The 27,838-nt window shown below is 44.0% G+C and overlaps 1 protein-coding gene across 5 annotated transcripts; it reads right to left on the reverse strand.

The window, feature by feature from the left end:
- Positions 1–274: 274 nt before the first annotated feature.
- Positions 275–26,375, reverse strand: LOC121568760 (mitochondrial Rho GTPase 1-A). Of its 5 annotated transcripts, none has more exons than XM_041879166.2 (20): positions 25,966–26,375; positions 22,439–22,579; positions 22,116–22,159; positions 21,971–22,024; positions 21,715–21,767; positions 18,913–19,021; positions 17,340–17,441; positions 17,014–17,112; positions 15,699–15,807; positions 14,741–14,861; positions 14,155–14,239; positions 13,777–13,922; positions 13,484–13,584; positions 13,158–13,288; positions 12,654–12,737; positions 11,302–11,424; positions 10,744–10,946; positions 9,233–9,355; positions 6,267–6,398; positions 275–1,624 (listed from the first exon to the last, which is right to left on the reverse strand). In XM_041879166.2, the coding sequence occupies exons 1-20, from the start codon at positions 26,000–26,002 to the stop codon at positions 1,507–1,509; spliced, it is 2,115 nt and encodes a 704-aa protein (XP_041735100.1). In that variant the 5' UTR covers positions 26,003–26,375; the 3' UTR covers positions 275–1,506. The 5 variants fall into 5 exon arrangements, with proteins under 5 accessions (XP_041735100.1, XP_041735104.1, XP_041735103.1 ...); XM_041879169.2 differs by lacking the exon at positions 275–1,624 and adding an exon at positions 7,968–7,969 and having other exon boundaries at positions 6,269–6,398; XM_041879168.2 differs by lacking the exon at positions 275–1,624 and having other exon boundaries at positions 6,306–7,440.
- Between the last annotated feature and the right edge of the window lie 1,463 nt (positions 26,376–27,838).

Consider the following 27,838-nt stretch of genomic DNA (forward strand, 5'->3'; position numbering starts at 1 on the left):
ATGTACCCGCATTTTAGTTGTTAGTCCACTGAGAATTTTGAGCTCAATGAAGAGTAAATTATTCTTCAAAGGATTCAATGGTAGTAAAATCAGGCTACACTTTAAATGACATTTTGTACAATGAAAATGTAAGTATGGTGGATTTTAAGAAATCAGATGACTCCAACCACATTTACACACTTTTCTGATCCTCTGCTAAAAGATAGGGAATAGCTTGAGGGGGGATATAATGTATATGTTATGAATGGATCAAATAATATTCCAGAGACTTGTATCAGATCACACAGTTATTTATTGTAAATGCTTGAAAAGTCAACAATGAGAATAAACAGTTCCATCCATGGTTCAAGGAAGGAGTCAGAGGTGCACTGCATGGCTGTTAATAACATACTGCAATCTGTAGGCATAATAGTGTCTAACATAAAAATAGAATCATAATTTAAAAGGAAAAAAGCAGAGGAAGAAGCATATACGGTCATGATAATGTTGTAGTCTTTTGTCTTTCAGAGTAAGTGAATGACGGATGTCATTATTAACGGCTTTGATAATACTAGATATACAAAAATACATGGAAAATGAATGTATTAACCTCTTGAAGTGGGTCTGTTTCATGCAATGCTGAACAAACCATTCAAAACAGATAAACCAAAGAAAAGAAACAGGTTAATAAATGAATAGCAATTGAAACCCGTGCACGAAACCCTTGACCTTTTCAACGTTAAAAATGGCTTTGACTTTGCAGCTCTTCCTGTAGGCTCACTGTTGAGGTGTTACAGAGCTGAATGCTTTATTCACTGGCAAGCTTTGTTCGCGCTGTAATCTGGTTGGGTATTTCTCTAAGTACCCGAGCAATATATATATATTTATATATACAAACACATTTATAAACAAATGTTTTCAGTCCCTTTTGTAGTGAGTTGTATACGGCTGCCTTCTTTGCTTTCTCTGGCTCTGGGGGTCAAACCAGCTAGCTAATACTGACCTGTGAAAAGGCCGGGTTCTACACAGATTTAAAAACAACCAGCAACTACTACTGTCTGACCGGGAGAAGAAAAAAACCCAAGACTAGACCAGATCACACAATACCAGAATGCCTGCAGTAGATTGATTACATGGTGTTCAATACACACAATGTGAGTTTGTGGAGACTTTTTTTCAAAGAGAGAAAAAAAAAAAAATACCGTTTGCAAAAGATGACTTGTAAGTCGCTCTGGATAAGAGCGTCTGCTAAATGACGTAAATGTAATGACTAGTTTCAAATATATAAAATCCATCTATGATTTCTCGGTTTGTTCCCTCTCCGGTAAGGTGGATGTGGGATCAGGGCTGGTTCAGATGGGCTGGAAGTTCCGTTTCATTCAGTTGTTGTCTCTTTTTTGGGGAAGGGGGGCAGAAGATTGTGGGATGTTGGAGGTCGTGTTTTCTTTCAGGGAGGGGCTGAGGGGTCAAAGGGCAGAGACCTGTGGGGGGTCAGGGGTCATATCATGCATCCTGTGTCTGTCTTGATCATCGATGTTTGAGGATAGCTCTGTACATGGCGAAGCCCAGGACTGCAAACACGGTGGCCCCCACGCTTGCCCTTAGCCAAAACGTAGAGCTCTTCAGGTCTGCCTGAGCCATGTGCCTGAGAGAGAGAGAGAGAGAGTTGGAGAAGGAGAGAGAGAGAGAAAGAGAGTCAGAAAGAGAGACAATAAAGCCTCGTTTCCAGATCTCATGGGAATACGTTGACAAATGACAAACAAGTCATGTTATCTGAGCTTCCTAAACAAATCTCTACATAAAACTGTTAGATAGTACCTCAGTAGTAGTACAGATACAACCTCTTTACACAAAATACTGTCTTCTGAAAATGAGCTTGTCTGTGATAGCTTGGTTAAACACAATATACTGTCTTCTGAAAATGAGCTAGTCTGTGATAGCCTGGTTAAACCAGACTGAACGCTGCGCTCACTATTGTTTCACTTCCCTAGAACGGTGAGTGCAGCATTCAGGCTGGTTTAACCAGGCCAAGACTGATGCTAGCAGTACCACATACAGTGGGGAAAAAAAGTATTTAGTCAGCCATCAATTGTGCAAGTTCTCCCACTTAAAAAGATGAGAGAGGCCTGTAATTTTCATCATAGGTACACGTCAACTATGACAGACAAATTGAGGGAAAAAAATCCAGAAAATCACATTGTAGGATTTTTTATGAATTTATTTGCAAATTATGGTGGAAAATAAGTATTTGGTCACCTACAAACAAGCAAGATTTCTGGCTCTCACAGACCTGTAACTTCTTCTTTAAGAGGCTCCTCTGTCCTCCACTTGTTACCTGTATTAATGGCACCTGTTTGAACTTGTTATCAGTATAAAAGACACCTGTTCACAACCTCAAACAGTCACACTCCAAACTCCACCATGGCGAAGACCAAAGAGCTGTCAAAGGACACCAGAAACAAAATTGTAGACCTGCACCAGGCTGGGAAGACTGAATCTGCAATAGGTAAGCAGCTTGGTTTGAAGAAATCAACTGTGGGAGCAATTATTAGGAAATGGAAGACATACAAGACCACTGATAATCTCACTCAATCTGGGGCTCCACGCAAGATCTCACCCCGTGGGGTCAAAATGATCACAAGAACGGTGAGCAAAAATCCCAGAACCACACGGGGGGACCTAGTGAATGACCTGCAGAGAGCTGGGACCAAAGTAACAAAGCCTACCATCAGTAACACACTACGCCGCCAGGGACTCAAATCCTGCAGTGCCAGACGTGTCCCCCTGCTTAAGACAGTACATGTCCAGGCCCATCTGAAGTTTGCTAGAGTGCATTTTGATGATCCAGAAGAGGATTGGGAGAATGTCATATGAAACCAAAATATAACTTTTTGGTAAAAACTCAACTCGTCGTGTTTGGAGGACAAAGAATGCTGAGTTGCATCCAAAGAACACCATACCTACTGTGAATCATGGGGTTGGAAACATCATGCTTTGGGGCTGTTTTTCTGCAAAGGGACCAGGACGACTGATCCGTGTAAAGGAAAGAATGAAAGGGGCCATGTATCGTGAGATTTTGAGTGAAAACCTCCTTCCGTCAGCAAGGGCATTGAAGATGAAACGTGGCTGGGTCTTTCAGCATGACAATGATCCCAAACACACCGCCCGGGCAACGAAGGAGTGGCTTCGTATGAAGCATTTCAAGGTCCTGGAGTGGCCTAGCCAGTCTCCAGATCTCAACCCCATAGAAAATCTTTGGAGGGAGTTGAAAGTCTGTGTTGCCCAGCGACAGCCCCAAAACATCACTGCTCTAGAGGAGATCTGCATGGAGGAATGGGCCAAAATACCAGCAACAGTGTGTGACAACCTTGTGAAGACTTACAGAAAACGTTTGACCTGTGTCATTGCCAACAAAGGGTATATAACAAAGTATTGAGAAACTTTTGTTATTGACCAAATACTTATTTTCCACCATAATTTGCAAATAAATTCATTAAAAATCCTACAATGTGATTTTCTGGATTTTTTTTCCCTCATTTTGTCTGTCCTAGTTGACTTGTACCTATGATGAAAATTACAGGCCTCTCTCATCTTTTTAAGTGGGAGAACTTGCACAATTGGTGGCTGACTAAATACTTTTTTTCCCCACTGTACACTGTAACATGTGGGTGGCTGTTACTGAAACATGAACTTTGTTTGGTCATTTGGTCAATCTGACAAGAACTACTATATATGGGGTGAAACCCAAAAGGTGAGGGAAGTAAAGGTGGGGCTATGGACAGAAAGGCTGAGGGATGGGGAGGAGGTTCTGCTGGGGAAACAGAAACAAGAGAAAAGCACCAAGTCTGATCACGTTCAATAGGTGCACAAGGTGGAAATGAATTTTGACTGTACTGATTGAATATAGTGCCTCAGTTTCTAGGCCCACTGAGCACAAACCTGGCTATAACACACAGTACAAACAGTATGAAACACATCAACAACATGGAGGTAAGACAGGAGGCTGAGAGTGGAGGGGGAGAAGGGGGGGTGAAGGAGAGGGAGGGAGGCGCTCTAGAAGTGCAGAGGTAAGCAGAAAGCTCTAACAACTTATAAAATTGCCAAACACAATCGCTTGTGCTCACACACACACACACAGTACTCAACAACCCATTAATCTTCACAGTGACACCTGACAGACTCCAACAGCAGCAGAAACCCATTCAAGCAGGAAGAGAGTCCTTTAGATATAGACAACTGCCATCCTGCTTAACCTAGACATGTACCTCAGAGGAAGATCAATACCTTCCTCCCACCGGCATACTGCCCAACAAAGCTTCTTCAGCAAGCAGCCATACCCAAACCTGACCAACCAGCTACTAGTATGACTAAGACCATCGACCGGTACCTTCAAAACTAATGATAGATACCCATTAAAAAAGGTAGTCCGTGAGTTACAACAGGGACACTGGGTGAAAACAGATCAAAGGCTGTTGTTTATGAGGCTAAAGTACGTAGATGTGTAGCCCTGATATGGCTGTACCCTTCATTATAACCTTGTCTTCATACAGTGGGGAAAAAAAGTATTTAGTCAGCCACCAATTGTACAAGTTCTCCCACTTAAAAATATGAGAGAGGCCTGTAATTTTCATCATAGGTACACGTCAACTATGACAGACAAATTAAGAAGAAAAAAATCCAGAAAATCACATTGTAGGATTTTTAATGAATTTATTTGCAAATTATGGTGGAAAATAAGTATTTGGTCACCTACAAACAAGCAAGATTTCTGGCTCTCACAGACCTGTAACTTCTTCTTTAAGAGGCTCCTCTGTCCTCCACTCGTTACCTGTATTAATGGCACCTGTTTGAACTTGTCATCAGTATAAAAGACACCTGTCCACAACCTCAAACAGTCACACTCCAAACTCCACTATGGCCAAGACCAAAGAGCTGTCAAAGGACACCAGAAACAAAATTGTAGACCTGCACCAGGCTGGGAAGACTGAATCTGCAATAGGTAAGCTTGGTTTGAAGAAATCAACTGTGGGAGCAATTATTAGGAAATGGAAGACATACAAGACCACTGATAATCTCCCTCGATCTGGGGCTCCACGCAAGATCTCACCCCGTGGGGTCAAAATTATCACAAGAACGGTGAGCAAAAATCCCAGAACCACACGGGGGGACCTAGTGAATGACCTGCAGAGAGCTGGGACCAAAGTAACAAAGCCTACCATCAGTAACACACTACGCCGACAGGGACTCAAATCCTGCAGTGCCAGACGTGTCCCCCTGCTTAAGCCAGTACATGTCCAGGTCCATCTGAAGTTTGCTAGAGTGCATTTGGATGATCCAGAAGAGGATTGGGAGAATGTCATATGGTCAGATGAAACCAAAATAGAACTTTTTGGTAAAACTCAACTCGTCGTGTTTGGAGGACAAAGAATGCTGAGTTGCATCCAAAGAACACCATACCTACTGTGAAGCATGGGGGTGGAAACATCATGCTTTAGGGCTGTTTTTTCTGCAAAGGGACCAGGACGACTGATCCGTGTAAAGGAAAGAATGAATGGGGCCATGTATCGTGAGATTTTGAGTGAAAACCTCCTTCCATCAGCAAGGGCATTGAAGATGAAACGTGGCTGGGTCTTTCAGCATGACAATGATCCCAAACACACCGCCCGGGCAACGAAGGAGTGGCTTCGTAAGAAGCATTTCAAGGTCCTGGAGTGGCCTAGCCAGTCTCCAGATCTCAACCCCATAGAAAATCTTTGGAGGGAGTTGAAAGTCCGTGTTGCCCAGCGACAGCCCCAAAACATCACTGCTCTAGAGGAGATCTGCATGGAGGAATGGGCCAAAATACCAGCAACAGTGTGTGAAAACCTTGTGAAGACTTACAGAAAACGTTTGACCTGTGTCATTGCCAACAAAGGGTATATAACAAAGTATTGAGAAACTTTTGTTATTGACCAAATACTTATTTTCCACCATAATTTGCAAATCAATTCATTAAAAATCCTACAATGTGATTTTCTGGAAAAAAAATCTCATTTTGTCTGTCATAGTTGACGTGTACCTATGATGAAAATTACAGGCCTCTCTCATCTTTTTAAGTGGGAGAACTTGCACAATTGGTGGCTGACTAAATACTTTTTTCCCCCACTGTATAATACTGGAGGCTACAGCAATCTCCTCCCCCAACAGTGCTTGCCGTTGCCACATCAACGTCCACCATACCTGTATCTACCCAGCCAGTGACAAACAGCTGTCCCTTAGCCCCCAGTCTGTCTCATGCTGTGTTTTACCTGGCCTGAGGCCCATTGGGCTGGACAGAAGACTCCATGTAGATAGACTCCTCTACATTACTGATGGCGTGAACCTGCTGGATCAGACTGCACTCCTCGTCATCCAACAGATAGGCTCCCACATCATGTAACCTTGTACACACACATACACACACACGCACACAGTAGGGACGTTCAACGCCAACCCCACACACACCGGGCCATGACACCACCGCAGAACACACCCCACACCACACCTTGCAACCTCTCGGTCAAACACACCACACAAGGCCAAAAACCTTGTCCAATGCGATAGCTGAGTGGGAAAAATATGCCAGCCGAATAAATTACAGGCTTCAATCTTGAGACTTATGGGGATACATGGTTAGAAAATACTGTATATTCAGCTTGCTCTCCGAATTTGTTGAAATGGGCTACTTTGAGTCATTACATTATATATTTTTTTTTATATGGGGTAAACCAAAAACAGCGAAGATTCAAACCAATTAGGTGTTAAATACTATAGTATCTCAGCTAGTCAATGTGGTGTGGCGTAACCGCCTTCAATAACTTCTGTTTTAGTGGCATGCCATTTCTGGTGCGTTAATTCTCTTCTCCCAAGGTTAAACAGGCATTGACAAAGGAGTTAGCATGTAACACAATAGTGTTATAAAAGGCATGCCTGGGCCCCCAGAAGCCATTGTAAACTCACTAGGAACCATTGTAAACCTCCCAAACCATATCAATACATACAGTAACTTACACTGCCACAAAACACACACTATTTTATAAGCATATACAAGCACAATGAAATGTCAACCCTGCAATGGTGAGCCCCCACGAGCCATCCAAACCCTGCACATCATAAACCACACACACTCAAACCCCAAGCACTAGCCTAGTTCCCATACTTCCCAACGCTCAAACAGACTGCTGATTTGAGTGGCGCCTATGCATAGCCTTCCATAGGGGGCAGTGTCAAGCTGAAGACTAAGGCAAGCCTATTGGAAGGTTAGACAGACAGCGTCTACACAGACAGACAGCGTCTACACAGACAGACAGCGTCTACACAGACAGACAGCGTCTACACAGACAGACAGCGTCTACACAGACAGACAGTGCATGCAACTAACAAGAGGTAAACACATGCAACAGGAACAGAAAGAGGGGCAGCCAAAAACATGCGTACGAACATCTATAGGATGAAAACAAGAACAAAACACGACAACGGAAACACAATTCAATTAAATGTGATCGATACAGTGCAAAATCACTTTGTAATGAATGGTAGAAAATCATTTGTCATACAAATTAAAATGTTTTTGTTAGTAAAAAAAAAAGTTTCAACCACAAGAGAACCAGGATTGTAAAGAAGATATAGTCTAATAAAATGTGTACATGAATTAGGTTGTGTTGTGATAACACTAGGGCTGCAGTATGAGCCAAGTTTGAGAGTAAGTCGCTCTGGATAAGAGAGTCTGCTAAATGACTCAAATGTATATGTAAACTTAGGACCTAACAGAGGACCTTATATATAGGCTAACTTTATCTTGTGGGTGTAAACTTAAGGTGTGAGAATCACTTCACATACAATCAAACCTCCAAACTGAAAACATCATAGAAATCAAATCATGCACATCTTTGGCGGTCGAAACAGTTCAATGTCAAAGAGTACTCAAAAATATTGACATTTATAACATGCAATTTGAACCAAATATCAACATCTACTTTCGTACAGAGAACAACCAGCCATCCTACCCAAGCTGAGTTCTATGAGGCTTTCAGTTTCACCAACAGCTTCAGTGGGGCGAAATGTAACCAAAACAGAGAGATCTGCAAGGTGGCGTTCCTCCCTCACGCACTATGCACATTAGTCTTTAGTACAGATTTACAGTTTGCATATCCACTTCACATGATAGAAACACCATTCTTAAACGAAAGGGCCATGTTGGCTTCAACATCCACTTGTATGCTTAACTCTCAAAAAATTAATGACTTGACAAGCAACGTACTTTTTTTTTAATCTTAAAGATCCATGCATTAGTTACTTCATGATAGACTGCACCATGTTGCTACAGGAGGGTCATCTACCCACAACCCATCGCCAACTAGACACGTTAACAGACCGCACACATGCATCTTCACTTCAGACTGGCTCAAATGGAACGCAACACGACCACACCACACGGTTACCTCCCTGGCTAGCACCACAGGTGTTAGATGATAGTGCAGTGTGGCAGATAATTGGGTAAGGCGCTGTGTCACGGAGGTGAGAGCGGAGTGGGAGTGCTGCGTGAGGCTGGAGCAGAGACGAGGAAGACACCATCACAATCACATTACAACTACGCCACCTTACAGCAGACCTATAGTATCGTGTTACCTTAGCCCAGGAGTTCCCTAACTTTTTCACTCAGCACCATGTCTATTTCTATGGGCACTAGCACTGTTCATGACACGAACTGTTCACACCCCTCTTGTTGGTGGAGAGAATTTTGCAAGTTTAAAGCTTATTTCCTGCAATTCTACACATTTTGTCATTTCTGGGGGTGATTATAGATAGATGGTGTCGGTATCATTTGAATTTAATTCATTTTGGAGTAGAACGTCCTTTTAAAAAGTCACCAGAACTGACCTTCTCACAGACCTTCTCACAGACCTTCTCACAGACCTTCTCACAGACCTTCTCACACCTTCTCCCCAGTATGAGTATTTGGAATACAGTCTTATAAACCCACCCATCCAGTCATATGAAATTCAATGGAGATGCACAATCAGGCCTAGAGATCGAAATAAGAACTCAGAATGTCTAAAAATGTCCAGTTTTCCGTTGTGGATATGCAGTGTAAACCTGACTATGAGGAAGCATTGAGGGAGAAGAGGAGAAAAGCCTTCACCCAGGTTAGAAAGCTAGGGTCCCACCTCCCACCTCAGGGGCGTCAGAGGGGGAGAGAGAAAGAGAGGGGACAGGCAGTATATGCAGTATGGACCTGTTCAGAACAACACTGTAGAATTTGGCCTTTATAGTTCTCAGTAGCTGGGACCGGAGGATGTTCTGACAGATGCAGAAGGTGCACCTGTTGCAGGTACACATGCAGCGGAGCTTGGCGTGGCTGAGGAGACACAATCACAACACACACAGGCACGCACACATAAACACACACAAAGACGAAGTCAGATCCACATTCGTACACGTTTCCATGGAAACATCACCATGGGATGGCGGAACCCTGAAAGACAGACCCTGTTCTAGCACCACATGGGGGGCTTGAGCTTTGGGTGACTGAGTTATGAACAATAACTCCATCACTAACAAAAGGCAAAGAAGATTCATTACTTTACTAAGTATATTAATACAGAGAAAGTGGTAAGTACTAAGTACATTATGAAAGTTAGGTGTCTTGAGGAAACATTCTTTGCGGTACATGGCATTTTTAAGTGTGGCTAATGTTGGCCTCTTCCTCAACTTTAAAAAAAGATCTTGAAGAAAACAAAATAAGAGAATGTCCTCTGTAATAACATCCACCTCTCATGAGGGGTAATCCCACTATCATCCTTAGGGAGAAGAGGGGAAAAGCCACAGAGAATGAAGGACAGAGTGGCAAAGAGAAGAGAAAGATGAGGGTAATTCAATAAAAACAAACTGCTAACCCGTCTCAGAATCTCCAGATTGACCATTACAAATACATGGAACTAAACCATTATAATATTCCCTGTTGGACTGAGTTATACAGCATGAGTCACTCTGACCTACAGTATATCTGCAGCCGGAGACTGAGTCACAACCCATTTTGCACTGTACTGAAATAGTATATTCCAAATACCCAATGAATGCAGAATACTAGTAGTGCCCTAACTACATAAAGAACTGTTCACTATCAAGAGAGTTGTCTGAAACAGATGAAGTACTGTAGTGTATAGAGCAGAATCTGCTGATTATTTCTGTAAAATGGTTTCCTCCCAGAGTCCAGTCAGAGCTAGGGCCTGGATTCTTCGCTATAGGCCTCTATGCCTTTGGAAAGCCAATGGTTTTAACATTAGACAACTGGAGTTCTTCCCTGTAAAGCTGAGATTTAAGGCTCAATTAAATAGACATTAATCTAATCCAATTGCTAATCTCCTAATTAAGTAGCAGACTAACTCTGCCTCTCATAAGACTGTCAACAAGTCAATAAGACCCTTACAGTACAGCTGACTGGGTAGACTTCCTTCAAGGCCAAAGGATTTGCAGTGGATTACCTTCGTTTTGGGACTTCAAATGGCCTAGTCATTATCTTACAATTAAACTTACCGTACCACAACACATTGACAGTGGCCAAGAGTAAGGACCTGAAATACAACGGCACCTAAAATATCTCACTCTCTCAGGGGTGTCTGGAGACATCATACAGGACGTAACATGAGGTCACATAGGGCTGGATGGAGGAAAAGACGATGGGGCGATGGGTGAAGTCAGAGGATGGGATTAGGACCACTGTGGTCTCTGAGGGGCTATACTCACGGGTACATGGCCATGGTGGTGAGTTTGGTGTAGAGGTCTTTGTTGGGGGCGTCCACCGTGTTGCAGGTCCAGGGTTGGGGCGGGTGCAGCTTGTGCTTGCGGCAGAAGTCCAGCGGGGTCAGGCTGTAGTGCTGGCGCGCCTCGTGCAGGTCCGACTTGGAGGCGATCATCATGCACGGCGTCTTGCTGTCCATGAAGTATTGCTGTCATAGGTCAAAAGGTTAAAGTTCAGAGGTTAGTTATGAGAACAAGACTAGATAAGGATGGTTGATATTATAAAATTTTGGTAAACAGTTGCAGAAGGTGAAAAGCTGAAAGCGGAGAAGTCCCTCTTTATTCCAGTGTAGTGAATGAAGGATCAGGGCCCATATTCACAAAGCGTCTCAAGAGAGTGCTGATCTTGGATCAGTTTTGCCTTTTAGATCATAATGAATAGGATTATATGGACAAGGGGGACCTGATCCAAGATCAGCCCTCCTACTGTAGAAACATGTTGTGAATACAGGCCCAGGACTAAACTAGGACTGATGGATTTGATACATTAGGTAGTGTACACACCTTGTAGACCTTGGCGCAGTACTCAAAGGAGCGTGGGTTGTTGACGTCATACACCAGGCAGACCACGTCACACGCCAGGTCTTCCTCTGAGAGGAAGTCAAAGTCTGGCATCACCTCATGAAGCTACAGGGAGAGAAAAGAGGAGAGAAGTGGGGAGAAGAGAAGGGAGGTGTGAAGCGGGGGAGAAGAGAAGGGAGGTGTGAAGCGGAGAGAAGAGAAGGGAGGTGTGAAGCGGGGAGAAGAGAAGGAAGGTGTGAAGAGAAGGGAGGTGTGAAGAGGGGGGAAGGGAGGTGTGAAGAGGGGAGAAGAGAAGGGAGGTGTGAAGCGGGTGAGAAGAGAAAGGAGGTGTGAAAAGGGGAGAAGAGAAGGGAGGTGTGAAGCGGGGGAGAAGAGAAGGGAGGTGTGAAGCGGGGAGAAGAGAAGGGAGGTGTGAAGCGGGAGAAGAGAAGGAAGGTGTGAAGAGGGGGAGAAGAGAAGGGAGGTGTGAAGCGGGGAGAAGGGAAGGGAGGTGTGAAGAGGGGAGAAGAGAAGGGAGGTGTGAAGCGGGGGAGAAGAGAAGGGAGGTGTGAAGCGGGGGGAGAAGAGAAGGGAGGTGTGAAGCGGGGAGAAGAGAAGGAAGGTGTGAAGAGGGGGAGAAGAGAAGGGAGGTGTGAAGAGGGGAGAAGGGAAGGGAGGTGTGAAGGGGAGAAGAGAAGGGAGGTGTGAAGGGGAGAAGAGAAGGAGGTGTGAAGCGGGGGAGAAGAGAAGGGAGGTGTGAAGCGGGGGAGAAGAGAAGGGAGGTGTGAAGCGGGGGAGAAGAGAAGGGAGGTGTGAAGAGGGGGAGAAGAGAAGGGAGGTGTGAAGAGGGGGAGAAGAGAAGGTAGGTGTGAAGAGGGGAGAAGAGAAGGGAGGTGTGAAGAGGGGGAGAAGAGAAGGTAGGTGTGAAGAGGGGGAGAAGAGAAGGTAGGTGTGAAGAGGGGGAGAAGAGAAGTTGAGGTGTGAGGGGGGAGAAGGGAAGGGAGGTGTGAGGGGGGAGAAGAGAAGAGGGGAGAGGGGTGAAGATGGAAGATGAGAAGAGGAAATAGTTGAGACAGTTTAATGTCACAACGTTTCAGCAGAAAGGCCTTTCTCAAGACCAGTCTTGTTCTATAGTATGTAACCCTATAGGTGATTAACATTCACTGTGTAGCACTGAACATATTATTTTCCAGAACATATGAGGGGAAAACACTAAGGATGTACTGCTAGACAGCTGGTCACACATAAAACACAGTATTATGGATTATACAACTGGATTATAATCCATCTCCTAGGGTTTTAATCTGGTTACCGGGCAGAAAGCATGATACTGGGAGAGAGATGCACAGCCTCACCAGTAAGTACTTTTCCTGGCCGTAGACATACGTGGTGTTGATGGAGTAGAATGATTTATGGTCTTCTCTGATCTTCCTCTGTTTCTGTTGAGTAACGCAGAAAAAGACACATTCACGACTCCAAATTGATACAACAGTACGTTTTATTCCTTACTGCTAAATAGTTAAGTTTGAATAACAATAATAATAATAATAGTTAGTTAGTTTACCATGTCTTAAAGGAGTTGGGTAAAACAGTAACAGACTGCCAGTGTCACCCAGGCTACTTAAGAGTAGCTATGAAAACAGAAATGTGTGCTTAGCAGGTAGCAGTGAGCGTTCAATGGAAGAGCCAGGGTCATGTTCATTAGGCACCAAATAGGGAAAAAAACTATTAAACAGGGAGGGACTACCTGAATTTGTTCAATAAGAAACAAAAACAAAAACATTTTGCATTGCAATACATTTTGCTGCGGTGTGCCATAATGAATACACCCCAGGTGTCCGGTAGTTCCAGGGACTCACCAGCAGGTTGCGACCCAGGAAGGCCTGCAGGAAGCTGGTCTTGCCACTCCCCCTGGCTCCCAGAATGTTGCAGCGGAACACGCTGCGCTGCGTCTGCTTCTTCTGCAGGTCGATGCGCTTGTTTCGGGTCACTGAGGGAGGAGAGACAGGTCAGGAATAAAGGATAGGAGATATAGAGATGCATGAGCGTGCAAACACACACGTAACTCTACTGACTGTAGATTTATAGTAACTCAACACTAATTAGGTTTCAAATGTGCAAACAGAGCCAAAATAATTCACACCAACACACGACACAAGCACATAAACCTAGTCACGCACATTACCTGTGATGGCTGCTGCCTGGGACTCCTGCTCACAGATGATTGAGTAGCCAAGGTAGCCCAGGTACTCCAAGCAGCGCTGCACATCCAGGTACGTCGTTAACCTGGCCAATCAGACAATTGAAAGCCTATTAGTGTGTGTCTGTCTGTGGGGGGCTTTGGTACAAATTTACGGTAGCATTTAAAAGTGAAGAAGTTTGAGTTTCAGCAAAGCGCTGTATAACTGCAGTACCAAATCATTAAAGTTAGACAGATAGAGAGGTAACAGGTGGTACAGGTATGCTGGCCGAACTCACGTCCACTGTGACAGGTATCCCTGGTAGGTGATCCAACCCTGGTCGTTGGTACACACTGTGTTGTTGACGTCGGGACCCCAGGGCATGTAGGGAAACACTTTGAACAGGTCCTTTACCTCATCTGGAGACAAGGCACAGTCTCTGTCCTGAAACACACACTAGGGTTAGGACCCCTGTTCTAATAATATGATAGCTTTGTGTAGGGTTGCAATATTCCGGTAACTTTCCCAAAAGCCGGCTGGAGGATTCCCTCCCTGCTTATTCCCTCCTGATTCCAGGAAACTAGCACCTGGGATTTCGGGAAAACCTGTGAATGTTTGTCTGTGTGAGGCAGAAGGTAAGACAACAGTAGGAGGAGTCATGTCATCCTAGACTTACTTTGTCGTGCTTGTCGAAGACACTCTGGAGGAAGAGGTACGCGTTGTGGTTGAGCTCGGTGGTGCAGTCAGCCGGTATTTTTAGCCTGGCACGGACAACAGAACATTCCGGATTAATCTCATTAAAAGTGCTATGGCTAAACTGGCATTGTTCAAAAGGCTCACCCTGGGAAAGAACTAGTGCTACTTGCAAGTCATAACAAGTCGCGTAAGATGCACCCACAGACAACTTGAGCGTTCAGTAGGTTTTATCATGGTTAACATCTTTGATACAGTGTAAAGATAGTGAGAGCCTGCAGAGCAGGTGTCCTTTATTTGCTATTGACTGAAACTGAATTGGGGCCAGAGAGTCATTGTTATGCTTGTCCACCCTTAAATAAAACAGGTGTATATTTCCCTCTTTCTGCCCAGAGGTAAGAGTTGCCCATACGTACGGCAGGGTCGTGTTCTTTAGGCACGAAATGGAAGAAAGCGCTCAAAGTTATTACTATCTACACTTGTCCCAATAAGAACAGGTTGTTTTTGTTTTCCGGTGCAAAGCGTTTTACTACGATGTTCCCTAATGAGCATGACCCTGGTCCACTCACAGGGGGAACAGGTATTCCTGGTGAAGCTCCAAGTCGTCGTCGTAACCGAATCTCCGCAGCACCGTCCAGGTGGTCTCGTGACGCCCCCTCTGGATGAAAAGTGTGTGCAGGAACAAGAAGCCTAGCGGCCAATCAGGATGAAGAATGGACACAAGTCAGAGATACACCCAGACACAACGTTTGAGATTGACACAGTACACTGGTAAAGGGTTATTAAAGATGTTATTCATGCATGACCTTCAGTGAAGGTTACAGAAGAGAGAACAAGGGAGAGTGGGCAGAGAATAGAGAGAGAGATTGAATGAGAGAGATGCAGAGAGAAGAGAGAGAGAGATTGAATGAGAGAGATGCAGAGAGAAGAGAGAGAGAGATTGAATGAGAGAGATGCAGAGAGAATAGAGAGAGATTGAATGAGAGAGATGCAGAGAGAAGAGAGAGAGAGATTGAATGAGAGAGATGCAGAGAGAATAGAGAGAGAGATTGAATGAGAGAGATGCAGAGAGAGAGATTGAATGAGAGAGATGCAGAGAGAGAGAGATTGAATGAGAGAGATGCAGAGAGAGAGATTGAATGAGAGATGCAGAGAGAAGAGAGAGAGATTGAATGAGAGAGATGCAGAGAGAATAGAGAGAGAGATTGAATGAGAGAGATGCAGAGAGAATAGAGAGAGAGATTGAACGAGAGAGATGCAGAGAGAGAGATTGAATGAGAGAGATGCAGAGAGAATAGAGAGAGAGATTGAATGAGAGAGATGCAGAGAGAGAGATTGAATGAGGGAGATGCAGAGAGAATAGAGAGAGAGATTGAATGAGAGAGATGCAGAGAGAATAGAGAGAGAGATTGAATGAGAGAGATGCAGAGAGAATATAGAGAGATTGAATGAGAGAATAGAGAGAGAAAAGAGAGAGAACAAGTGAGTGACTGAGTGAGAGAGGGAATGAAGGGAAAGCATACAGACCTTTGAGCGTGAGTCCGTTGTCCTCGACTCCGTCCGTCATGTTCTTCCTCACCACGTTCTTGACATCCTCTAAGGCCTGGGGCGCCAGGGGCATGTTGAAACACGTCCTCTACCACACACACACACAACACACCATGTGTCACCCACACAGAACTACTATATCCACACAGAACGACTATACCCACACAGAACTACTATATCCACACAGAACGACTATACCCAAACAGAACGACTATACCCACACAGAACGACTATACCCACACAGAACGACTATACCCACACAGAACTACTATACCCACACAGAACTACTATACCCACACAGAACTACTATACCCACACAGAACGACTATACCCACACAGAACGACTATACCCACACAGAACGACTATACCCAAACAGAACGACTATACCCACACAGAACGAATATACCCACACAGAACGACTATACCCACACAGAACGACTATACCCACACAGAACGACTATACCCACACAGAACGACTATACCCACACAGAACGACTATACCCACAGAACGACTATACCCACACAGAACTACTATACCCACACAGAACTACTATACCCACACAGAACTACTATACCCACACAGAACTACTATACCCACACAGAACGACTATACCCACACAGAACGACTATACCCACACAGAACGACTATACCCACACAGAACGACTATACCCAAACAGAACGACTATACCCACACAGAACGACTATACCCACACAGAACGACTATACCCACAGAACGACTATATCCACACAGAACGACTATACCCACACAGAACTACTATACCCACACATAACTACTATATCAACACAGAACAAGAGTGAAAAATGAATGCCTGCACACGGCACAATGCTGCTTCCAAGTGCTTTAATTGGACCTGCACTCAACAATAAATCACTCAACACACATCACCTAAACATATGCCTGGTGAGACCAAAACAGGCAAGAACCAGTCTATTCCAACATATCTGACTCAGCTACTAATGTATTGTGGTTCGTGCTATATGAAGTCACAAGGAGATATGTATACAGCTTTGCACCATTTACTAGAGGAAAAAAAGGTTTCTAAATCAACGACCATTACATCTTGAAACCTGCCCTGTCTGCAGGCTACCGGTGAACCCACTAATAACCTATCCCTCCCTCTCTCTTCCACTCCAGTTAAAATAAACTGCCATTGGAAAACATGAAGTAAATCAGGTTCTTTCACGTCGGCCAGCTCAAGCACACAAGTCTGCAGCTAGAGCCAAGAAAGGTTTTCCCACAAGGTTCTCTTTTCCCACAGTGAAACTCCTACCTGGAAGAAGTTGAGTTCTTTGTCGTTGAGGATGCCATCGTTGTCCAGGTCCGACACTTTGAAGATGCGAGTTAGAGCCTTGATGCAAGACAGCTTCATCTGAAAAAACACAAAGTACACATTTGAAATATGTGCAATATAAGATTTTTGGAGAGATAAAAAGTAGATGTTGCCTGTGTACCCATGGTAGGGCCAGGAAACTTTCCTGAATGCGTAACCTGACCAAGAAAAACTCTGGATCCTAGCTTTTGGCTCAAAGTTTTTCCTGATCAGGCTACATATTTAGGGACAACTCTAGGCCCCTAGCTACCCTCTGCCCTCCTCACCTCCTTCTCCTCTGGGCAGTACAGGGGTCCTGTAGGGTGGAGCACTGCCTTCTGGGCATAGTAGAACAGCTCTGAGATGTTCTTCAGGTTTTTGGCAGAGCACTGAGAAACACAAACATACAGTAACCTCAAAACCAGCTGGAACAATCCACTGAGAAACAGACACCTGCCGTGGTCTAACAACCATGCATTGGTAAGGAGACAGGACACCATTATGTTCACTTTAGTAACATCTTTACAAAGCTAAAACCAATTGTGTTACAGAGCATTATGGGTACAGTAGGACATCAGCCGCCACTGTTGTACTGTGTAAACCATGTGTATACGACAAATAAAGCTGACTTATTAATCACCTATCCCACTCTTCTTGAACTACTTCGTTATACACATCAATTGGTTCTCAATAAGCTTGAGTTGTTGCATTTAGGTGCATTGCAGATTTATGGTGCTTCAGTGAAAAAACACTCAAGCCAGCAAAACCAACCTCTTAGTGGTCTAAATGAGGTCATGGAAAGCAGAATGTCATCTCTCAATATGAAACTAGGGTCCAGAAATAGCCAGGCTATAAACACCGGTGGCGTTGCCATGACAAGTGGCTAATTCCACACAGGGGGAAAGAGAGTATACAGATGTTAACTATGTATAGACTGAACAGTGTTGCACCACGTACAAGTAACCATTAACCTTGTGCAGTACAACTGCATAACGGATCCCGACCAGGTTGTCACTTTAACACGTCTGACTTTCTGTGTGTTTGCCTTCAAACACATCTCCAATGATATCTCTGTACGTGTGTTCCAACACATCGTCCCCTCCACCTCTACTCCTTTTATCCTGTAACTAATCTAGCCAGAGAGGACATGGTATGACTGGGCTGTCACATGAGACCAATGGAAGAGTAATGTAGCCAACGACTTTCCTCCATGATAGAAGTGCGTCTCAGCACACAGTCAGCACACAGTGCACACACTCACTCAGTCAGTCAGTAGAAAGACACAGAGGGTTCATGTTCATTAGGCACCAAATAAAACAAAACTGACTGAAAAAGGCTCATTTACTATGTGGACTTGGCCAATAAGAAACACATTTGTATTTTACGTTGCAAAATGTTTTATGTTGTGTGCCATAATGAATACTGCCCGGGTCTCTGCAGCAGAAAAAAAGGCTCATTTACCAGCCATCAGATTCATTCTAACTGGAGTCAGGAGTTAGCTGAAACATTAGGAGTCTCCCAGCCCAGGGCCAGCAGACAACCAACATCACAACGTCAACGCATCAATTTTATTTTTTATGGCGTTTTCAGCTGTTTGGATTTCAGAACCGGGATAGAATATGAAACCATTGGTGATCAAAGTTCTGTAGGCTTGAATTCCATTCATCAGGTGATCAGAGACCCTTTAAATACATTTCTAGAGGTTTTATACCATTTTGATTGAGCCTCAACTCAAGTGTAACACAACAACTTTCATTAGCCTAGCTATATGGTCATTCTCAATGTACTCTTGCTAGGCACTTGTCAGTTTAGCCCCAAAATGGCGGCGTTAAACAGAGTCACCAGTCAGTGTTCTCTTACCTCCACGCAGGTCTCGATGTCAGAGTACTGGTTCATGATAGGCAGGATGGTCTCCATGCTGCTGTGTTCTACCAGATCTGACTTATTCCCCACCAGGATCAGTGGTACCCTGCAACAACATCATATATGATCTTATACAGTGGGGGGAAAAAAGTATTTAGTTAGCCACCAATTGTGCAAGTTCTCCCACATAAAAAGATGAGAAAGGCCTGTAATTTTCATAATAGGTACACGTCAACTATGACAGACAAATTGAGAAAAAAATATCCACAAAATCACATTGTAGGATTTTTTATGAATTTATTTGCAAATTATGGTGGAAAATAAGTATTTGGTCAATAACAAAAGTTTCTCAATACTTTGTTATATACCCTTTGTTGGCAATGACACAGGTCAAACGTTTTCTGTAAGTCTTCACAAGGTTTTCACACACTGTTGCTGATATTATGGCCCATTCCTCCATGCAGATCTCCTCTAGAGCAATGATGTTTTGGGGCTGTCGCTGGGCAACACAGACTTTCAACTCCCTCCAAAGATTTTCTATGGGGTTGAGATCTGGAGACTGGCTAGAGCCACTCCAGGACCTTGAAATGCTTCTTACGAAGCCACTCCTTCGTTGCCCGGGCGGTGTGTTTGGGATCATTGTCATGCTGAAAGACCCAGCCACGTTTCATCTTCAATGCCCTTGCTGATGGAAGGAGGTTTTCACTCAAAATCTCACGATACATGGCCCCATTCATTCTTTCCTTTACACGGATCAGTCGTCCTGGTCCCTTTGCAGAAAAACAGCCCCAAAGCATGATGTTTCCACCCCCATGCTTCACAGTAGGTATGGTGTTCTTTGGATGCCACTCAGCATTCTTTGTCCTCCAAACACGACGAGTTGAGTTTTTACCAAAAGTTATATTTTGGTTTCATCTGACCATATGACATTCTCCCAATCCTCTTCTGGATCATCCAAATGCACTCTAGCAAACTTCAGACGGGCCTGGACATGTACTGGCTTAAGCAGGGGGGACACGTCTGGCACTGCAGGATTTGAGTCCCTGGCGGCGTAGTGTGTTACTGATGGTAGGCTTTGTTACTTTGGTCCCAGCTCTCTGCAGGTCATTCACTAGGTCCCCCATGTGGTTCTGGGATTTTTGCTCACCGTTCTTGTGATCATTTTGACCCCACGGGGTGAGATCTTGCGTGGAGCCCCAGATCGAGGGAGATTATCAGTGGTCTTGTATGTCTTCCATTTCCTAATAATTGCTCCCACAGTTGATTTCTTCAAACCAAGCTGCTTACCTATTGCAGATTCAGTCTTCCCAGCCTGGTGCAGGTCTACAATTTTGTTTCTGGTGTCCTTTGACAGCTCTTTGGTCTTGGCCATAGTGGAGTTTGGAGTGTGACTGTTTGAGGTTGTGGACTGGTGTCTTTTATACTGATAACAAGTTCAAACAGGTGCCATTAATACAGGTAACGAGTGGAGGACAGAGGAGCCTCTTAAAGAAGAAGTTAAAGGTCTGTGAGAGCCAGAATTCTTGCTTGTTTGTAGGTGACCAAATACTTATTTTCCACCATAATTTGCAAATAAATTCATAAAAAATCCTACAATGTGATTTTCTGGAGAAAAAAAAATCTCATTTTGTCTGTCATAGTTGACGTGTACCTATGATGAAAATTACAGGCCTCTCATCTTTTTAAGTGGGAGAACTTGCACAATTGGTGGCTGACTAAATACTTTTTTTCCCCACTGTATAATATATGCCATTCATTCCAAAGGACGGGGGAATTTAATTGGCATTACCAATGGAGGAGGAAGAGGCACAGTTAGGACTCTGAGAGAACAATCATGAGAATATCTCACAATGGAATATTTTGTCCTCAGGGGTTCCAGCCTCTGCTCCACCAAATAGATGGTCAGTGTCACCTAATTGATCAAACCTTCAAGCTATGTCATACTAAACTCTAACAGTAATCCAGGCAGACTTAGCCTTGACACCGGATCCTATTAAATAAATCCAGGCTCAATCCAAGGCAATGTTAGGCAATGTCTGGCTGTCTGCCGGAAAACACAAAGCAGAATAAACTCTATGGTCCTTTAAAACCTACCGTATGTAAAATATTGTGTTCTATATGGAAAAGAAACATAAGGTTACCAACATTAGGACTGTTTTCCTCAGGAAATGTAGTCTGCTTCATGTTTTGTTTCCTTGCCACGATACCTCAGAGTATCGTGATACTGGTATCGTGACAACCCTAAAACCAATGTTGTCTGGCTGTCTGCCGCTATACAAACTGACTCAACATACTGTATAATGGTACATTAAATCAATGACAGGAGACAGAGGGGGCTGCAATTAAATGTACAGCTAAGAGGTGACAACAACATTGTCCATGACCACCTGCTTCCCCTATGGAAAACCGATCCATCGTATCGCACTGTCTTACATTATATAGCCATTAGTCATTCAGTCACCTTTCCTCCATTACCACACAGAGATGGAGTAGGTTACACAAACAGGTACGCAGTAGTGTACTTTCCCTTGTCATTGTCTATGACATAACTGGTCCATATAGCAGTCTGGCCTTATAATGAATGGCATGTTACTGAGATGACTAGACACCTGTTTCAATCTACTAAGTGAAATATGGCAAAGCTGTCAACAACTACACCACCACTTTTACTGTTGGGGCAGTCTTTTCCAAAGCCACTGGGGATTTAGTAGCAGACTGTATACAGTACCCCCACTGTCCCTGACCCCAAGAGGAGACACACACCCATGCAGACACCACGTGCACACTGCACACACACACCTGCTATCCTTGTCCGTCCTGTCATTTATGAGGGGTATCCAATGGCTTGTCACCTAGGAGAGAGAAAACACATCAAACCCTGCTACAGCTGCAAGGCCAAGACTCAGAACACAGGCCTGCCCTGCACTCTCTTTAATTCAATGTGGCCGACATGGTGAACAGAGTTAACAATGGGCGGGCAGTGGCTGTTACTAAATCAGGACATCTGAATGTCAGTTATTCTTTGTCAGAGGGAATGCTTGGTTTATAAACTGACCTTCTCAATGGACTTCTTGTTGTTGACTGAGTAAACTATGCAAATAACATTTGCCTGTAAAAAAGAGAAAATGTTATTCTACTTTGGTAGGGATACATTTTTACTTTATGGGGCTAATACAAGACTCAAATGGTATCCAACCAACCTTTGATATTTCTTGATACAACTGCTCGTCTGACTGTTCTGCTTCTACACACACAAGACAACAGAGCAACAACATCAAAAGACAGTATGATATTGCCTTGCCAATCTGACACGTCTCCTACTCCAATGTCTTAAGTACGGTCAGTAAATCCATTCAAATATCTGAATTCATAGAACAGTTTCCAGCCATAACATGCATTGACTGAATCGCAGGTCTGAACAATAATAGTCTGTTTGTATGGGCAGTCTAGTAACACTGAACAGTTTTCAGTGTTTGACATTCAGTATTGATTGATGTTCAGGCTGTATGGTCTGTGGTGCTACCTGAGTAGTCCACTATGTGTGTGGGGACTCTCTCTGGCGTTACATCTGCTGGGATGGTGATCTCCTCCGCTCGAAGGGGAACGTCGTCAGGGAACTCCTCGCTGACCAGTGACATGATCAGAGACGTCTTCCCCACTTTGGCTGTGGAGACGAGAGGACAAGTGTGAGTCAGACAGAAGTATCAGTGTGTGATTGCAATCAGGATACCCTGGTTCCAGATCTGTTTGTGCGGTCTTGCCAACTGCTACAATCATTGTCATGTAACAATGACATTGACCGTAGGAGTTGGCGAGACAGCACAAACAGATCTGGAACCAGGCTACAATGAGGAGATACTCCCTGTGATGGAGATTATCTCTCACAGGGAGACATCATCAATTGAGCTTTAGTGTCACCTCTCAACATTGTACCATGCAATGTGCAGGTTTCAAGTTTTAATGTCACGTGCACAAGTACAGTGAAATCCCTTACTTGCAAGCTCTCTAAACCCAACAATGCAGTAATCAGCATCAATATAGAACTAAAAATAACATAAGGTAGAGCGAAAACATGAGAAATATAAATAATAAGAACATGAGAAGTAAGTAAGCTATATACAGGGTCAGTTCCAGTACCATATGTACAATGTGCAGGGATACTGGAGTGATAGAGGTATATATGTATAGGAGTAAGGTGACTAGGCATCAGGATATATGATAAACAGAGTAGCAACAGCGTATATGATGAATGTATGTGAGTGTGTGTGCGTAGTCAGTATAAATGTGTGTGCATGCTACGTGTGTGTGAGCAAATGAAGTGTGTGTGTGTAGTGTCAGTGTGCGTGAGTGTGTAGAGTCCTGTGAGAGTGCATAGAGACAGAGTCAACTCAGATAGTCCATGAGGCCATTTTGTTAGCTATTTAGCAGTCGTATGGCTTAGGGAAAGAAGCTCTTCAGGAGCCTGTTGGTGTCAGACTTGATGCAACGGTACCGCTTGCCGTGCGGATGTATAGAGAACAGTCTATGGCTTGAGTGGCTGGAGTCTGCACGTGACATTAAAACTTGAAACCTGCACATTGCATGGTACAACGTGGAGTCTTTAACAAATTTCTAGGCCATCCTTTCACACCGCCTGATATAGAGGTCCTGGATGCCAGTGATGTACTGGGCTGTCCGCACCACGCGATCGAGGGCGGTGCTGTTGCCAAGCAGTGATGCAGCCAGTGGTGCTCTCAATGGTGCAGCTGTATAACTTTTTGAGGATTTGTATGCCCATGCCAAACCTTTCTAGCTCCTGAGGGGGAAGAGGTTGCGCCTTCTTCACAACTGTGCGTGTGTAAGCCATTTTAAGTCCTTAGTGATTTGGACACCGAAGAACATGAAGCTCTCGACCCGCTCCATTGCAGCCCCGGCGATGTGGATGGGGGCATGCTTGCTTGCTTGCCACCCCCACCCCCCTTCCTGTAGTCCACAATCAGCTCCTTGGTCTTACTGACGTTGAGGGAGAGGTTGTTGTCCCGGCACCACACTGCCAGGTCACTGACCTCCTCCCTGTCTCATCGTCGCCGGTGATCAGGCCTACCACTGTCAGCAAACTTGAAGGCGTTGGAGTCGTGCGTGGCCACGCAGTCGTGGGTGAACAGGGAGTACAGGAGGGGACTAAGTACACACCCCTGTGGGGACCCCGTGTTGAGGGTCAGCGTGGCGGAGGTGATGTTGCCTACCCTCACCACCTAGGGTCGGCCCGTCAGGAAGTCCAGGACCCAGTTGCAGAGGGAAGTGTTCAGTCCCAGGGTCCTAAGCTTGGTGACGAGTTTGGAGGGGACAATTGTGCTGAATGCTGAGCTGTAGTCAATGAACAGCATTCTCACATAGGTATGTATTCCTCTTATTTAGGTTGGTGAGGGCAGTGTAGAGTGCAATTGAGACTGTGTCGTCTATGGATCTGCATACATTACAGACTGTTAGACTGATGTGTTGAGTTACTGAAGTGTGAAGATAAGAGCAGCTGGCAAGCATGAACAGGGACTAGTTAAGTGTTGGAGTGTCTTATTGAATTCCATGACTTGATTGAATCCAGCACCACAGCGCACAGCCAGGGGACAGAGGACTGCAGATACAGCACAGAGAGGTGCAGTTCAGATACATTTTAACATGCATCCTTTTATCATACCATAACCATTGATCTAACACCAATGGAGGGGTCTAATCAAGCTTGGTTCAATTTTCCTGCAGTAGCTTTCACCTATATCATGTGTCAGATCAGTGAATGGGATCCTGCTTCAAGGACGGTAGGACAGTTCATCAAATTCAAGAAGAGCGGCAGCCTCTGCAGGTACATGGAAAGGACTTGTATCCATGGACACTTGAGCTGCGTTTACACAGTCTGGCAGCCCAATTCTGATCCTTTTACACTACTACTTGGTCTTTTGGCCAATCAGATCTGCTCTTTTGCCAGTAATTGGGAAAAAGTTCAGTATTGGGCTGCCTGTGTAAAATGCATCCTTGGTTGCTGTGTGATATCACCAATGTTAGCATACACACGTACGAGTTTTGGCTGCCCTCTCAAGAGACCTGTCAGCAATGCCAAAGAGAATGTGTCTTTGTAGGTCAGCCAGCCAGCTGCATCACACCATAACTGAAGTATAAATAGTCCTGATATAAACAGATGTGAGTGTGTGAGAGAAGAACACTTGATAATTTCCCCCCTAATTCACAAGTTCCTTTAAAGGTCTCAGTTCTATCACATACTACCCACGTTCCCACAAAATGTGTACATTGACAATAGTGGCTCTCAAAACAAATGTAAATGGCTCTCAAAACAAATGTAAATGGTATAGCTTAAAGACTTATGCATTGTGGATATGGGAGAAGATGAATGTAAATGAAATAGGGCCCGAATTTGCAAAGTGCACTAGATGTGGCTATGGGGACTGGCGAGAAGTGTATTGAGGAGGCCAAAAGCTGCAAAGTGGCCAAATGGCTAAGATATACGGAACTGAGCTGAACCTGATTTCTACTGGTTCCATGGAATGGAATGTCAAGCTGATCGATAGTGCAAAGCGCATTCAAGGTTGAGTGAGTGTTCTATTGATATGATCCTAACCTACACTGAGTAATAATGTAGGTAATGTAGGTTAGGATCATATCAATAGAACACTCACTCAACCTTGAATGCGCTTTGCACTATCGATGCTGTGGCTAGAAGTTACACCAAACACACTTTAAATAACTACAGCTACTGTGTGCTTATTACTAATTGAACAAACCAAGTCTTTATTAACTAACCAATCATATTTGACTGCGGTATTTGCTAGTTAGTTAGGTATTTTGTGAAACGTTTTCACAATGTCACATTGAATCAGTTCGATGCAATGTTATCCTTCGTTGTGCGGTCATTCAAGTACAAAACATAACCTAGTTGTAAATTCATCTATACAGCGTATTTTGAGTCTTCATTTAATGTATTCCGAGTTACGCTAGCTAGCATGCTAGCTAATTACAGTAGGCATCAAAGCGCCAGCTACATTTAATGAATCAGCCACTTACGTTCCCCGACGAGTAATATCCTCACGTCCTTCCTCATATTTGCAACTGTTTTTTATTCACAAATCAATAAAGTGTCTGTTCTTTCATAAATATCATCTATTCGTTCAGATGCCGCCCTACAGCAGTTTATTTAATGCCAGGCCTGCGCAGTCTGAACTGCGCTGTCAAACTGTGGTCGGCGCCTCTTTCTTTGTAGGACAAAACGGACGGAGGAATTTCTCCGTTATTTCGTGAGCTTTGCTCCCGTTTTTTGTACAATTGAAGTTCAACAGCGATACACACTTGTAAATGACATAATTGTTTAAAACGCTATATTCCTTTATTTTCGCCACTTTCATGACATTTTGCACTAAATATTTCAGACGCACGCCTCCTCCGGCTGACCTCCAATACCCGGCAACTACGGCAAGCAGTAGCAGACAAACGCTGTCGAAACATAATAGACAACACATCTGCTACCCTCTAGCGACCATGTGGTGACGTTGACTTGGAATTCTTCTTCTTCTTCAATGGGGTTTAACGGCGGTTGGCATACAATGTTAATGGTGCAATACCGCCACCAGCTGGACGGGGTATTGAATAAGGAACACACACAAAACATTTCGGGAAAGAGGGAAAACCTCCGTTTCCACTATATTCCGTCCAACCCAGTCACCTGCGCGCAGATTTTCCTGCTGCCTGTCTCCTTTCCAAATAAGACCTGACTTAGAATTAAAATGTAGTGGCTTGATTTGATTATATTGTGAGATGATGGAGGAGGCAAGGATGCCATACCCTTTGTTTAAGAAAAGGGCTAAAAACATACCCTTCTAATACATACAGTTGGTAGTATATATTATCACAGTTTATATTAGAGATCACAGTTGGTATTAGAAACTATCACAGTTGATATTATAGATGCAATTTTATACCATGTATGCACACACACACGTTTACTTTCTCATAGCGACAGAATTTACCTGGCTTCACACATAAAACAAGTACACACGGGACACACAGCTCTTTCTGCCATTTTAATACGAAAGATTTGAGCACAACAATTTCATCTTCCATGCCCAGCAAGGCATGTAGTATTTGTCCATCATTTGTGGTGAGACATTACTGCCCAAATTAGTTTTTCAATAATTCCAGTAGAACCATGTCAGTCGTCAAGTATCTGCGTTGTACATAAACAATCCACAGTCCTAGACATTGTCCTCCAAGGAGTCATATATTTAGGGTCCTGCTGTCAGTAAGGGGGATACATTCCATTCAGTGATACTGGAAGTGTTCTTATATACTGAACAAAAATATAAACGCAACATGTAAAGTGTTGGTCCCATGTTTCATGAGCTGAAATAAAAGATCCCAGATATTTTCCAGATGCACAAAAAGCTTATTTATCTCAATTTTTGTGCACAAATTTGTTTACATCCCTGTTAGTGAGAATTTCTCCTTTGCCAAGATAATCCATCCACCTGAGAGATGTAGCATATCAAGAAGCTGATTAAATAGTATGATCATCACACAGGTGCACCTTGTGCTGGGGACAATAAAAGGCCACTCTAAAATGTGCAGTTTTGTCACACAACATTATGCCACAGATTTTGATGGAGTGTGCAATTGGCATGCTGATTGCTGGAATGAGCACCAGCGCTGTTGCCAGATAATTGAATGTTACTTTCTCTACCATAAGCCGCCTCCAACGTCGTTTTAGAGAATTTGGCAGTACATCCGACTGGCCTCACAACCGCAGACCACAAGTAACCACGCCAGCCCAGGACCGCCACATCCGGCTTCTTCACGTGCGGGATCGTCTGAGAAACTATGGGTTTGCACAACCAAAGAATTTCTGCACAAACTGTCAGAAACAGTCTCAGGGAAGCTCATCTGC

Source organism: Coregonus clupeaformis, chromosome 7 (assembly GCF_020615455.1).
Source record: "Coregonus clupeaformis isolate EN_2021a chromosome 7, ASM2061545v1, whole genome shotgun sequence".
In the NCBI taxonomy this organism is placed as follows: Eukaryota; Metazoa; Chordata; class Actinopteri; order Salmoniformes; family Salmonidae; genus Coregonus; species Coregonus clupeaformis.

Excerpts from the sequence above, each read along its gene's own strand:
- LOC121568760 (XM_041879166.2), bottom strand. The coding sequence starts at position 26,002 with ATGAGGAAGGACGTGAGGATATTACTCGTCGGGGAAC. Across the intron at positions 14,862-15,698 it reads CAACGGACTCACGCTCAAAG|GCTTCTTGTTCCTGCACACA; the intron begins GTCTGTATGCTT and ends ATTGGCCGCTAG. Across the intron at positions 10,947-11,301 it reads ACTGCGCCAAGGTCTACAAG|CAATACTTCATGGACAGCAA; the intron begins GTGTGTACACTA and ends GACCTATGACAG.